This window comes from Brassica oleracea, chromosome C4, assembly GCF_000695525.1.
Source record: "Brassica oleracea var. oleracea cultivar TO1000 chromosome C4, BOL, whole genome shotgun sequence".
In the NCBI taxonomy this organism is placed as follows: Eukaryota; Viridiplantae; Streptophyta; class Magnoliopsida; order Brassicales; family Brassicaceae; genus Brassica; species Brassica oleracea.
The window spans coordinates 40,222,499-40,237,853 of NC_027751.1; the positions used below are offsets into that span (position 1 = coordinate 40,222,499).

At 36.8% G+C, this 15,355-nt stretch overlaps 1 protein-coding gene across 1 annotated transcript; it reads left to right on the forward strand.

Moving 5' to 3' along the window:
* The first annotated feature begins 605 nt into the window (after positions 1 to 605).
* LOC106339406 lies at positions 606 to 3,096 on the forward strand. The gene is made up of 7 exons (XM_013778207.1): positions 606 to 907; positions 1,170 to 1,255; positions 1,360 to 1,506; positions 1,588 to 1,696; positions 1,806 to 1,929; positions 2,380 to 2,653; positions 2,738 to 3,096. The coding sequence occupies exons 1-7, from the start codon at positions 784 to 786 to the stop codon at positions 2,843 to 2,845; spliced, it is 972 nt and encodes a 323-aa protein (XP_013633661.1). The 5' UTR covers positions 606 to 783; the 3' UTR covers positions 2,846 to 3,096.
* Positions 3,097 to 15,355: the final 12,259 nt, after the last annotated feature.

A 15,355-nucleotide genomic window follows, 5' to 3' on the forward strand; every position in this document is an offset into this window, starting at 1 on the left:
TTATAATTAGTTTCAAAATTTTATGTATTTTTATTTTTGTATCATTTATAATATTTATATAAGAAAAACTATTTCTATTCAAGTTTTAAAAATTAAAAAAATAAACTGTATAAGAGAAATTTCTAAGTAGTTTCAAAATTTAATATTTTTTTTGTGTTATATATATATTATGATTTATATTTTACTATAATATATTTTTTATAAAAATATAATAATTAAAATATGTTATTGTATTTTATTTTAAAATAATAATCACAGTATTTTGATAAATTTCAATTGTAAAATCTAAATATTTATTTCTATTTTATTATATTATTTTTAAGTAATGTATTAGTTAATTTTTGAAAATTCTAAATCTAAAAACCAAAAACCAAAAATCAAAAGCTGAAAACCAAAAACCAAAATCTAAAAACCAAAATCTAAAATCTAAAAAACAAAAGATAAAATCTAAAAACCAAAAACTAAAACTAAAAACTACTGAAACAATCATCACTTTGATTGGATAAAAAATGGTTTTTACAAAATCAAAAACCAAAAACCAAAAAATAAAACAAAAACTACGAACAAAGATGATCTTTGTAATAGTTAACTAATGTGATCTAGAAGGGCAAAAATGTCAATATTGTACTTTCCGCCGGCGTAGAACCGGTGCCGAGTCATATCACAATTACTTCTTCTCTAACGGCAGCCAAAAAAAAAAAAAATCGAGAACGAAATCGGATCGGAGCTCTCTTTTCTCTCTCTCTCTCTCTCTCTGGGTGTTCGAGAGGATTCGGAATTTTGATGGCGGACGAACTGGAGTTGTCGCCGTTAGTTCCGCCGTCGCCGATGGTGGATCCTTCTGAGATCGATCTCGAAGCGGGACATGGCGAACAAACTCAGTGCCGAATCTGCCTTGAGACTGATGGTATCACCCTGATTTCGCTTCTCCTTTTTATAGGTTTTTGCTAGTGATCGCTGCTTGGTCAAAATCCAATTCGGATTATACAGATTTCGATGCTTTTAGGGTTTTGTGCCATTACTGACCTTAAGAAGGTCTTACATTTGTAGAGAGGTAAAGAGAGAGAGAGAGAGAGAGAGGGGTTTACATTTGTTGTGTAAGCTACTTGTTGTTGATTCAAGCTCATTTATTGCTCCATGGTCCTGCTGGAACTTGTTTATATTGTCAGGTAGGGATTTCATTGCCCCTTGCAAATGCAAAGGAACTTCGAAGTATGTTCATCGTGACTGCTTGGATCATTGGAGAGCTATAAAGGTACTTCCTTTTCTTTTAATGCAGCTTTGAAAGCTTTCACTCTTCCAAGACCAAGAGTGGTCTTGTTTAGTCAGTATATCAGGGTAAACTTATTTGCATTTCAGGAAGGCTTTGCGTTTGCACACTGCACTACTTGCAAGGCTCCCTATTATCTCAGAGTTCATGGTGCGGGGGATAGGAAATGGAGGACACTGAAGTTTCGCTTCTTTGTTACTCGTGACATTTTATCCATCTTTCTTGCTGTTCAGCTTGTAATCTTTTTCACTTCTCATCTTGGATTAATTTTTTTTATTTCATTTTGGTAATTCTTAGACTTTCATCTTCTCTCTCAGGTAATTGCTCCATTGGCCTACATGGTCTATTTCATAGATAGTTCCCAGCAATCATGGCTTCGTCATATCTGGGGGTTTGACAGTGAGGTCACTTTTTATTACATGTGTGGTATGATCCCAAACTATCCTCTAGATAATGTAAGGATGCCAAGTGCTTCTTGAATTTATCCCACGTGTGTATCATTTATTTACATGAGGATGTTTTGTTTTTGTCTCAGGAGCTTTATTATTCTTTGCTCTGTTGGGTCTATCTGGATGCTTCATAACTTGCTACGACCGCAGAGTTCGCAATGACTTAGCTCAGCCTTGCCGTGAATTGTGTCTCTGCTGCTGTCAACCTGGGTATAGCCATTCATTCATACTTCTTACTATCTGTTGTTTCTTATTTGAAAAAAAAAAGAAGCAAATTTATATGTATTCTAGAACTGCTCCTTAGTTGGTCACACGATAGAGTTGTGTTAGAGATAACTTACCTGAATATTGAGGGTTTTTGCTTTTCTCGGGTTCTTGGATGAAGACAAGCCATATCAATAGTATATTTGTAGTAAAACTAGAGAACTTGGTGGATAGTAAGAATAGGCATTCAGTTTCTCCTCTTCTTTTGTTTGCTAAGATGCAAGCTTTGTGACCTTGCTTAGAAACAAGATACCCATAGATAGGGTTTATAATGTGCCAAAATCCTGCGACTAGTTTTATTTATCTTGCAGCTTCTTGATATGTTGAAGGTTTAATCATAGATAATCTTCCGGTGGTTCGTGTTGACTTTACCCACTTTTTGAAACATATATGCAGGATATGCGCAGACTGTCATCTACCAGGAACTATATGCATGTGGGCAGATTGCACCGCATGTGCTGAAGGATGTGCAAGTGCAGTTAGTGAATGTGGTGGTTGCCTTGGAGGTGCAGGGGAAGCTGGATTGCCATTGATCTTCGTAATGGCATTAGTAGTTCTCGGTTTATTTACGGTTATAGGTATATTCTACAGCGTATTGGTTGCAACCATGGTTGGTCAACGTATTTGGCAGCGCCATTACCACATTCTCGCCAAAAGAATGTTAACAAAGGTGAGATATTTTTTTGTTTTATTACCTTCTTCACCGGTTCTGTGAGCATGTTTTTTTTATTTTTTCTGATTTTGACATTTGTAGGAGTATGTGGTTGAGGATGTAGATGGGGAAATGACGGGATCTGATTGGTCGCCACCGGTTTTACCGTCTGAGCATGTCCAGCAGCTGAAGACGTTTGGTCTGCTATGATAGCCATTATGGCTTTGTTGTCATAGATGTTCAACTGCTCACAGGGTAATTTATCTGACCAAGTGGCGAGAGAGAACTCAGATTAGAAAGATTATGAATGTTAAAAGTTTAGAGATGCGTCTTGTTTGTAAAGAAAGGCTCGAACTTTAGAGTCAGAGACCTCTCCCGTTGACGAATTGAACTTTTGAGTTGCATGTTTGCTCCTAATGTTTTCTATATAGGTAAATAATAATATACATGTGTTGTTTTTCCTTGGGATTACCACTAGTCTATTTATCACCGTCTAAAGAGTGTCTTTAGGGTCCACTAGACTCACTTCATAAAAGTCCAAAACACAATAGACTCATACTATAAGTACTTATGCTCAATATAAGTCGACTCATAATGATCGTAACTGAATTCCTAACAGTCTAGCTAACTCCCAACGGTCAGTGCCACATCAGCTGAGTCGTTAACGGGTTTCCCCTTTCCTCTTCGTTCTTATCATCTTTGCTTCTTGACATGTTCCTTATATAACACCTCCAAAGCTTATCAATACCTCCCTCGGTAAGATTAAATTTGTCCCCAAGTTCAAATTGAGGAAACTTTTTTCCGATTTCCTTCACCCGCATCCGTGACCTCTCATGAACCTGTAAGCTCTTCCGGTGAACTAAATCCTCTAGATGACCTTCCTCATCGTATCGAGAGTTTACTAAATGTTCTGGCTAAAATTTGGTCATATGAATTAAATTCTTTTATTAAACAATCATATGCGTATAAATATATAAGCTTTTTAACGTCATTTCCTTAAATACTCTATCACAAAACCACTAATTATGTTCTCGAAAATGATAAGCATTTATTTAAGGTCACCATTAGTGGCAGTCTCTCGTTGAATCTCTTGTGGTTTTTTTTTTTTTGACTGCAAACACCATGATTTAAGCTTTTTGAGCTAGCCATCCCGGAATTTCAGAGTTTACATGGGAGAAAATAGAGTTTTGCAAACGAACTCCTTTTGCAAGGAGATCCGCTATTACATTACGCTCTCTAGCAATGAAAGAAATTGAAAAAACTGTAAAAGATGATACTATATGGATGAATTCATTTCATTCTGAAGCCATAGCTGGTCAATCTTCTTCATCATTGATCAGCTTAACAAGCTGAAGACAGTCTGATTCAAAGGACATCGATGTAAACCCAAGCTATGAGAAGTATCTCATTGCATTAAGCAAAACAGTAAACTCCGCATGCATGGGAGAGAGAACCTGGTCCATCCCAAGGGAACCATACGTATGTGTTCCAGGCGCCAGGTCAAAGACAAAACCTCCTCCAGAAACCGTCGAATTCGTCACCCAGGATGCATCCACTTGACATCTTGGTAATTGTGACTTGTTCTCCAGGTTTACGCCGTTCGAAAGATGAAAATCTCCAGTAACGTCCTTCTTCTCTATTACTTGGGCTACCCGCCAGTTCTCTTCCTCCTGGGTTGCGTGTAGTACGGTATCTGGCGGGAGGACTTGCTTGCCATTGAAAACTTTCTCGTTCCTCGCATTCCATATAAACCATACGATCGAAGGGAACCTAGCGAGAATATTATCAGGGGTTCCACTCTGCTTTGCACGAAGAAGTAAGTAATCAAAGTTCTCATAAAGCAATTCTCTCGGGAAAGAACCCGTAACTGATGGAATGTCGGAGAGAGCCCATGTTTGAAGCGCCGGGGGACAGAGGGACAGGAGATGGTTCAATGATTCCTCGCCGTCTCCACATCTGGGGCAAGACCTATCCGTTCCACAGTGTCTATCAGCCAGACTGCTACATGTCGCAACACACTCCGACAAAACTTGCCATAGGAAGTGTTTGATCTTCTGTGGAGCTTGTAGCTTCCAGATCATAGCTTTTAGGGGAGTGATACTAGGCTCTGTGACTGAAACCTCTCATTTCTCCTCTTTCATTTGGTTTGCAAGCTTATATCCCGACTTCACTGTATACAAACCAGACTTTGAGTGGTTCCAGCAGTACCCATCGTCCCTAAAGCAATGGCTGGGCCGTATACTAAGAATCAAAGGGATATCAATCAGATCGATCAAGGCCTCGAGTATCTCTACTCTCCATTGCTTAGAGGATTGGTCGATAAGTTGATTAACGAACAAATCTTGGTCCCGATAGACCCCATAGTCTATTGCTGGCCGAGCTGGTATGGTCGGGATCCACGGGTCAATCCACACTCGAGTATTATAACCCGATCCAATCATTTTTCGCAAACCCTCCCGCAGTAGGTCTTGTGCAGCTAAAATACTTCTCCACCCATACGATGGGGAATTTGAGGTTTTAACTTCCATTGGGCTAATGTGCCGATAGTATCTGCCTTTAAGAACACGTGCAAGTAAAGAGGTAGGATGGTGTAGAAGTCTCCAGAGCTGTTTTGCAAGGAGGGCCAAATTAAAACTATGGAGATCTCTAAAGCCTAGACCTCCCTTATCTAAAGGAAAACATATTTTTTTCCCAAGCAATCCAGTGTAAACCGCGATTGTTTCCTTTCGTACTCCACCAGAATTTTGCAATTTCTTCTTGGAGCTTATCTAAGATGTCTTTTGGTAAAAGGAAGCAAGACATCACGTATGTGGGTAGAGCTTGTGCTACAGATTTTAAAAGAACTTCCTTGCCGCCTTTAGAGAGTAGTTTTGCCGACCATGAATTGATGCGATCATTGAGCCGGTCTCTGATGAAAGCAAAGGCTTGTCGATTTGATCCACAAATTTTCTCCGGGAGTCCTAGATACATACCCATTCCACCCTCTTTATTTATACCCAGAATCTGTTTCATCGCTACCTTAACTTCATGTCCTACTTTGTTGCCAAACAAGATAGAAGATTTCGCTGGGTTTAGTAATTGGCCCGAAGCTCTCCCATATAGATTTGTGATCCGTATCAACTCAGCACCTTGCTGGACATCTACTTTAACGAAAAATAGACTATCATCAGCGAATAGGAGGTGTGAAAATGTTGGGCTCGCCCGAGCAATCTTTAAACCTGTCAGCCTGCCTTCCTCCTCTACACCTCTCAGTTGAGAAATTAGAACCTCTGTCAACAGTATAAAGAGAAAGGGGGACAGAGGGTCGCCTTGGCGCAGCCCGCGAGATGGCTATATATTTCCCTTGGGTTCTCCGTTAAGTAAGACTTGATAAGATACTGAAGAAACACACCAGTATATCCAAGAAACCCATTTTTACGCAAAACCCATCTTGAGAAGAAGAGCTTTTAAAAAGCTCCATTCAACTCTATCATAAGCTTTGCTCATGTCGGTCTTCATAGCCATATACATAGCTTTGCACATGGGATTCGTACAGAAGGCGTGAAAAGCTTCATGTGCTAAGAGTACATTATCAGATATGAGTCGTCTCGCCACAAAGGCGGATTGCGTCTCCGAGATAAGCTTTGGTAGGTACTTCTTTAAGCGAGAGCAGATTATCTTTGAGATGATATTGTAACTAACATTGCATAAGCTTATAGGGCGGAATTTGGTCATCTCCATAGGGCATTCTGTCTTGGGGATCAGACATATGTTCGTTTGGTTTAGCCTCAGATCAAAGGAATATGAGCTAAAGAAATCCTTCACCATCGAAATTACATCTTTCGCTGTGACCTCCCAGAAGCGTTGATAGAACAGGCTTGTCATGCCGTTTGGGCCAGGTGCTTTATCCGGATTGATTTCTTCAACTGCTTTCATGATTTCAGTATCCGATGGAGGTCTCACCAGGGCCGCATTCATGGAAGGATAACCTTTGCAGTAACATACTGCAGTGCTTCCTCAAAGTCGTATGGCTCCGAGGTAGTAAAAATACCTTGGAAATACTCTGATGCCACATTCTCGATTCCTGCCTCACTCTCAGCCCAACCCCCCTGGGTTTTTGAGTTTTATGATTCGATTCCTAGCTCTTCTTTGTTTTGTAACCGCGTGAAAAAACTTGGTGTTACGATCTCCATCTTTAAGACATAGGGCACGAGTCTTTTGTCGCCAGTATAACTCCTCTTCACGGAAAGCTGCACACATATTCCATTTCAGATTTAATACTTCAACACTCGGGATACTTGGATCCGACTGGGCTCTCTCTAGCTGTTCCTTGATTGTCTCGATTTTTTCCCAGAGTTCGAGGGGTTCTCTCATTTCCATCGAGCTATGGTGCGACGCACATCCCCCAATTTAACATGGATAGGTCGGGGGTTTGTCGCATCCTAGGGGCCCCAACCCTCTTCGATAGCTTCTTTCAACCCATCTTTTAAGAGCCATCTTCGGTCAAACTTAAATGACTTTCGTCGTCTCACCTCACGGGACTGAATGCGTATTAAGACCGGACGATGGTCAGGCCCCCATAGCTTCAAATACTCCACATTAGTGTGGGAGAAGAGGTGAGGCCACTCCTCATTTCCTACAGCTCTATCCAAACTAAATTGAACTTTCCCGGAGCTGCGATAATCAACCCAAGACATATGATTACCCTTATAGGGGAATTCTATCATGCCACAGTCGGCCAACATCATACGAAAAGGTAGGAAGGAAGTCTCATGTCTCTTTCTTCCCCCCTTCTTTTCATGGTTCCCCTTGATCTCGTTGAAGTCCCCACACATGAACCATGCTCCCGATCTATTCGTATTCATGCGCGTTAAGCGCTCCCAAACATATTTGCGGCACTCAACGACCGGATCACCATATATAAAGGTCATGTAAGCTTTGTGTCCCTCTATGGTAGCTGTTATGTCGATCATGCATTTATCATAGTAAAGAATCGACACATCATAAGAATCCATGTAAAAAAATGCTAGTCCACCACTTCTACCTTCCGGTTCCACGGTGAACAATTTATTATAACCAAAAGAAACTTGAAACTCTTGCAGGAAAGAACGATTGTTTTTTGTTTCAGATAAAAAAAAAAAGAAAAGAAGGTGGAAAAAACAGTGCAATTCCCGGAGATGCTTCTTGGTCAAGTAGGCTCCGGCCCCTTGACAATTCCAAGAGATAGTGTTCATATCTTCTTACTGGGTGGTTTCTGGAACACCACTGAACCTGAGACAGAAGAAGAGTTCATACGTTTAGTAGAAGGAAACACCTCATACGAGGGACATCATGTGTTTGAGATTTCTTGGAAGTACCTTGCGCTTTAGGCTTTTTAGGTGATGGGCGGCCCCTTGGGAGGCTCAGCTTCTTGGATGCACGAGCTCCTTTCACCCCCGGACTCTGTGGATTACGCTTCTTAGGCACAGTCCCAGCTAAGCTAGATTGCTTGTTTATTCCTTTCGTGTCCAGTACATGTACATCGGCCGTTTTCTTTTCCATGCATGCACTTGGTAGCAGGGCTCCATTCTCAGTGGCCTGTGGATTAGCATCGCTCTTCTGAGCTTCTTGACAGTCTTCCCTCTGTTTATCAATGTGCTCAGCATATGCTGGAGATAGTTGTGAGATAGCATCTATTTTCTCTACATCAAAACCAGGCTCATCCACAAGTAGATCATCATTTTGAATCATTTCATCATCCATAACCACATCACCAAAATCCTCAACCAGTTTATCAACTTCCGCCTCATCTTCCCTATTCATAACCAAGTTGTCTATGTGTTGTGATTCCATGAGCCTATCTAGTTCAAGATTATTTATCTCAGGTTCGGTCCTAGGCCTAGCTAGGGACGAGACATACTTGGTCTCCTCTGGATGCAAAAGAGACTCTCCGTCTCTTATCTTGATAATGCCTCTGTCTCTAGTTAGAAGCCCGGTGGGAGAATCCTTTGATGCCGACATGGGGGTTTTTTCCAGAGCCTTCGAGAACATTGGAGCTTTTCCTTTGAAGTGTCTCAGTCGTTCCTCCGACGTCTCGTTCCTATGGACCACCATGACTCCGGTACCCTGCATATCTCTCACTCCTCGTCCCTGACGGACTTCTGAGATTGTCTTCTGGAAATCAGTCAAGGCACGTGAGCGCGAAGCCTGAGTTTCTGAAACCCCAACAGATTTGGTCTGATTGTTGTTTCTGGATTCAATCACCTGGCTCTTAGGTCTCCAAACTTGTTAGGAATGTCGGGAATGGTGAGAAAGGTATTTGGCTCTGCCTCTGCTCCTCTCATGCTCCCTTGCTCTGTCTTGATTCTTGTACTGAGGTGCGAAAGCTTCCACTGGTCTTCTCGTTGAGTGAGACTCAAGCCGGTTCCAGACAGTTGCATTTTCCGACGGGAGACGTTCATGTTTGTCCCCCCTTCTTCGGTCAGAAAGCTTCGTAAACTCACGGTGGTCCTCATAGTATCTAGAGGACCGATAGTTTGCTGATTCCTTCCTTCTCTTTTCACCTCTGGCATATCCAGGATATTGTGGGCGGCCTGGAGATTTATTGAAACCGTCATCAGAAGGGGACCGGGGCCTTTTGTTGTTTGTGTTGTTGCTGTGGTTGTTCAGTAGGGCCCGGTTCCTGTTTTGCTGAGATTGCAGACCAAGCTCGTTTTGTTCCCTAAGCTCTTTGATCTTCTGATCTCGTTCCTCTTGTGAGCACTCAGTGCAAGAGTAAACATCATGATCTATTCTTTTGCAAGCAAAGCAGTATCTAACAAGACCTTCATATTCAAGAGAGACTTTCCCGACGTCTCCGTTTGGGAAGCCAACTCTTCTCTCGAACTGTAGTGGCCTATCAGCATCAATAGAGACTTGAAGGCGAGCGTTTGTAGCATCAATAGTTACACGTTTCCCCAGAGCCTTTGCAATCTCCTCAAAAGTTTCATCGTTCCAGTAATGAACAGGAACTCCTGTAACTTTTATCCAAAAAAGAATCGTGTTTGGGAAGTTATCGCTTGTAAAAGGCTCCCAGCATTCCAGAACGAAGATCTAGTGGTTGAAGTGACAAGGCCTTTTGTTTAAAACCATAACCAGATCTTCTTCCTTGTCGAAATCGAACTGAAAACGTCTGTTTCCCAAATTAACACCACAAACTCTGCCTTCTACATTCCAGATATGTGCCCTAGGGAGTAGGGCAATCAGAGCTTCAACGTTGCGCCCTCCTTGGTGTAGAACTGTACCAATCAGAGTTCTTTTGAAACGCTCAGTAACTGTGTTCAGATCACAGGCTGGAATACGGATGATCTCATCTTCTACTTCCAGATCCAACCGGCGGTTTATTGCGGACGAAGAGCCTCCACGTTGAATTAAGTTTGCTTGAGACACCATTCTTACAGAGTCAAGGGGTCTAAAAGACAGATCGTAGCACAGAGCTAGAGGGAGAATACGAGAGGAGCCCACTCGAGAGAGATCAAAACAAAATATCGTATCGATGCAGTAGACACGAAAGCTTAGCAGAACCGCTAGATGTCAAAACGTGTTTTATACTTCTTAAAACCCTAGGACCCCTATCAAGAAGTGTCGATAGTCTTCCTTGCACAGCGGGTAAAGGTTTAGAAGCCGTTCACGTGCGCCGTCAAACCTAGATCTGACAGTCGCCTTCCTTGTCGCTCAAAACCTTAGCCATCGTTTTCTAGACGATTTTTGGTTTCACCATGTATAATCATAACATAGAATCTCTTGTGTTTAAAATAATTAAAAAAACTGAAAAAAGGAGAGAGAAAGTCGCAAATGCTCAAGAATCGTCTCACTCTGAAGATACTGTAAAGCAAAGTTTGAGATACTTTTTATCTATGTGTGCTCTCTTGATTGGTCTAACCCTCTTCTATGTTCAATAAATAATTCTTAAAGGTATGGACCGATGCTGATGCTCTAACAAAACTAACGAAATGCACCTAATTTATAAATTGAAAGTGCTGGCCTTTTATTCTTACCAGTTAATCAACATAAAAGAAATACACTAACCAGTATAAGTTGAAACCACTCAAGCACCAATATACAATTTAAGTCAATTCATCATAGCATTTCTCTGATGTATAACAGCATATTTAGCACTAACACAGACTTAAATAAGTTATCACATCATCATATATCTATATATATATATATATATATATATATATATATGTATATGTTTATAAGCTTTTTAGAAATAATACACATAACGAAAAGTTCAAAAAAAACATGCATGGATGCATAAATAATTATATAAAATTTATTGTCTATATATAAACCCGTAAATAAGAAAAAAAACCGTACTTGTTTTATTACAATAATCCGTCATTTACGTTTTCGTAAAATTTTCTAGAACTAGTTAAGACATGCATGTCCGTGTATACAGTGGCGGAGCCAGAAACGTTTTTTACTGGGGGCATAATTTTTTTTCAAATAATATTTAGTATTAAATAAATTATTTATATAAATAAATAAATATTTATTATTAAATAAAGTGTAAACAGCTGGTATTTTTAAATAAATATTTTTATTATTTATATGATTTAACATATAACTTAAATATTTTTAATAAAAAATGTATATGGTATTTGTAAAGAAAATAACCTAATCATGGCTCATGAGGAAATAATAAAAACCTAATTATCTCATCAAAATAGTTAATCAATGAAAAATATATAAAAGAGTTATTGAACAACGAAAGTTAACAAACCTCTTTAAATTAAATACAAAAATGCATTGAATATTTTGTCATGGATATCAGTGTACATGCAAAATAGGAAAGTACCAATTATTTATTGCAATCGATAAATATGAGATTAAAAAAAAACTGAAATGGTGAGATGTGATATTTCCAATTTTTGTTTTATTTTGTATTTTTACAATTTTATTGTCTTATTTTTTAATTGTAGAGAATTGATATTTCCAATTTTTGTTTCATATACCTTAAAAGTTTTCGGTTGATTTTTGTTTGTTTTCTTTCTTCAATTACAATGTACAGTTCGACCGTTTTTTTTAGATCAAATTACTAATATCATCAGATAGAAAAGCTTAAACTCCAAGAATAGAAAGAGTATTTGTGCTAGAGAAAACTGATTTAGCCACTAATATACTGAGATATTATAATATTAGAAGGTATGAAAACTCTTCTCTGTTGTCATACGCTGGACATAATTAAGTTGTTGTCAATTGATTCTATATTTGTGATAACTGGAAATACATCTTTATGTCTTCCTTACATCATCCTTAATTGGTTTACGGTTCAACCATTTCTAATATACCGAGAGTAACATAATATTAGATGTTGATTATCTCATTCCAATTAGGAATGCACGGAATGAGAGAAATTCAAGGTGAGACCACTTCACAATTTTGTACTCATATCTATATAGAGTTAGTTTATAGATTGTTCTATTCGTTTCAAAATATAATCAGTTTTAATTAAAATCTATAATATTTAAAAGTTAGTACTTTAGAAAACCTTCATTTAATATATAAATTTAATCAATTACACAGTAATTTACATAATTTAATTGGTCACACGATATCCAATAAATATAAAGTTACATTGAAATATAAAAACAATTTATATAGTGAAACAAAAAATACTTTTAAACCATTATATTATAAAACAAAGGGAATATTCAAATTATATTGAAATATTAGAATAGTAAGAATCAGAAAAGCTAAAATTTCAACGTCGATCATTTACGTCGGCCATGCCTTAGACCATCTCCAATGTATTCCTCTATTTTTTTTTCTAAAATAGAGAAATTTCACAATAGAGATGGATTTGTCTCTGATGTATTTTTCTATTTTCTCTCCTAAAAAGAATATTCTTGGTATATTCTTTTCCAAGTTTACAAATAATATTTTCTATTTGTGAAAGTTGAAAACCAGCCCAATTTATTTTATTATTTTATAAAATTATGATATTATTTGCGCTAAATATTTATTTACAAACTATTATGTAAATACAAAAATATAATTATATTTATATAAATAATATATTTCACTAAAAAAATATTTTCGGTTATTATTGTTTAAGTAAAAAGTTAAAGGATCATTTTGTAAAAACAAAAAGAGGAGGTGACATGGCAAAAATATAGTTTTTCATTGGCAGATTATTTTCGCCTACGTGGACACTCTATCTGAGGCTTTTATCCTCCAGTTTTAATTAAAATCTGTAATATTTAAAAGTTATTACTTTAGAAAACTGTCATTTAATATATAAACTTAATCAATTACACAGTAATTTACATAATTTGATTAGCCACACAATATCCAATAAGTATAAAGTTACATTGAAATATAAAAAAAATTTATATAGTGAAACAAAAAATACTTTTAAACCATTATATTATAAAACAAAGGGAATATTCAAATTATATTGAAATATTAGAATAGTAAGAATCAGAAAAGCTAAAATTTCAACAGCCATGTCTTAGACCATCTCCAATGTATTTCTCTATTTTTTTTTTCTAAAATAGAGGAATTTCATAATAGAGATGAATTTGTCTCCAATGTATTTTTCTATTTTCTCTCCTGAAAAAGAATATTCTTGATATATTCTTTTCTAAGTTTACAAAAAATACTTTTTATTTGTGAAAGTTGAAAATCAACCCAATTTATTTTAATATTTTATAAAATTATGATATTATTTACACTAAATATTTCTACAAACTATTATGTAAATAAAAAATATAATTATATTTATATAAATCACTAAAAAAATATTTTTGGTTATAATTGTTTAAGTAAAAAAGTTAAAGGATCATTTTGTAAAAACAAATAGAGGAGATGACATGACAAAAATATAGTTTCTCATTGGCCGATTATTTTCGCATACGTGGACACTCTATCTAAGGCTTATATCCTCCTTTTATTACTTGTTTGATGTTTGTAACTAGGCGAAGTATAATGAGTCTAGGTGCGTAAAAGTTTAAAGTGCATAATAGCTTACTGATCGAGTGTTTCTTGACTAAATTGATCGACTGTTTTTGCGCCGAAGATAAACAAGATTTACTGATCTATCAAAGCTGTAAGATGTTAAAATGCATTGGTAGAAGAGTGTTCTGCCTTAAAGAGAAGCAACCACACATATTTTAATCTTTCTTTCTCAACGATTTACATAAATAATTAGTAAGGTGATTGTTTTTGTCATCACGTAAACAGACTCTTTTAAGATTCTATTAACCAAATAGAGGATTCCATATCTATATGGATAAAATAGAACGATTGAATGTGAACACCACATGCTAGACTATCCGTTCTTAAATTTAAGTCTAGGATATATGTTTGGTTTTAATATCGCCGAAGGTTCCTTGTGGTTGTTGTATTTTTTTTAAGTAAGTTGCAACGTATGTCATTTTTTGGTTTTGAAATTATCTTCCTAACTGAGAACAATTTATCGCAAACATCACTCTCGAAAATTGAAACTGTCGTAGTTTTATCATCTATTCCATCACTATATAAAAGTTTCAAATTCCATATGTGTAAGGTGAAAGCTTTCTTGAATATTTCTTACCTCATCAAACCTTCTAGTCTTTCTAATGTATTAATATACCGACCGACCTTATCTACCCTTTCTGGATAAAGAGTTTTGTATCACCTCCTCCTTAATTTGACTTTGTAATATTTGAGTTCCAGTTCTAGTAAGGTGATTCTTTTTAAGCAAAGTAGGATGATTCGAAACGTTGGTCTCAGACGAATTCTATGTATTTATCCGACACGGACATTCGATGGTTGGTAAGTTTTTTTGGTCGGTAAATTCTTTTTGGTCGGTGAATTTTTGAACGACGACAAATTTATTTAGCATAGTAGCGTAAACCTGCAAAATTTATTATTATCTTAGAATTGCATAAAGGCTTAAGAGCCGACGTTAAAGCGAAGGTGACCATAGTTAGTTAACGCCTCCCTTCTCATTCAATCTTAGATTAATGTGTGTCACTTTTTTCACTTACTTGTTACATTATATTGTAATCAAATGGGTTATGCTGATTGTCCAAAAACGGGGTTTAAAGTTATACTTTTTTGTGTCACTCACGAATAATTTATACATGTAATAAACTAATAAACATAGATTTTGTTTTTTTTGTAAAAACTTTTCTATTACCACAGAGTTACCCATCGATTGGAAAGATGGTGTTTTATAGATGAATCATAAAAATGATAACTTTTATGAACAAGTCTAGTATAGTACACTGTAGGAAGATAAAGAGTTTATTGGGCAAGAAATACGAGAGCTAACCTCTCATCTATGCATTCGGAATTGAAGCGTTTATCTAGATAATAGAAAACATGGAAATTTTAAAATAGTTTTATGTGTGTATAATGCCACAGATTGCTTTTAGTCTACAGATTGCTTTTAATCGGTGAAAATGGTTTTGAAATCAGAAAATGATATGTTTTTACAATTTATTTGAAAGATGTACACGATTTTAATAGAGCTTTAGTATTTTGGAGATCATACACGTTTTTTTAAAGCATAATACAAAGGATCATTTACTTTAAACTAATTTGAAGCTATAATACTCTTTAGCCGACCAAAAAATAAACTAAAATTTTTAGTCGGCAATATATGTCTAAGTCAGAGAATTAATCAATTAAAGAAAGGAAATAGCGAAAAGGAAAAAGAGCACGAGCGTGGAGAAGCAGAATGGTTAAAGTGGAATCATATCCAAACGGTCATAAAAGAATGGCCGTTTC

Excerpts from the sequence above, each read along its gene's own strand:
- LOC106339406 (XM_013778207.1), top strand. The coding sequence starts at position 784 with ATGGCGGACGAACTGGAGTTGTCGCCGTTAGTTCCGCCGTCGCCGATG. Across the intron at positions 908-1,169 it reads AATCTGCCTTGAGACTGATG|GTAGGGATTTCATTGCCCCT; the intron begins GTATCACCCTGA and ends TTATATTGTCAG. Across the intron at positions 2,654-2,737 it reads CCAAAAGAATGTTAACAAAG|GAGTATGTGGTTGAGGATGT; the intron begins GTGAGATATTTT and ends TGACATTTGTAG.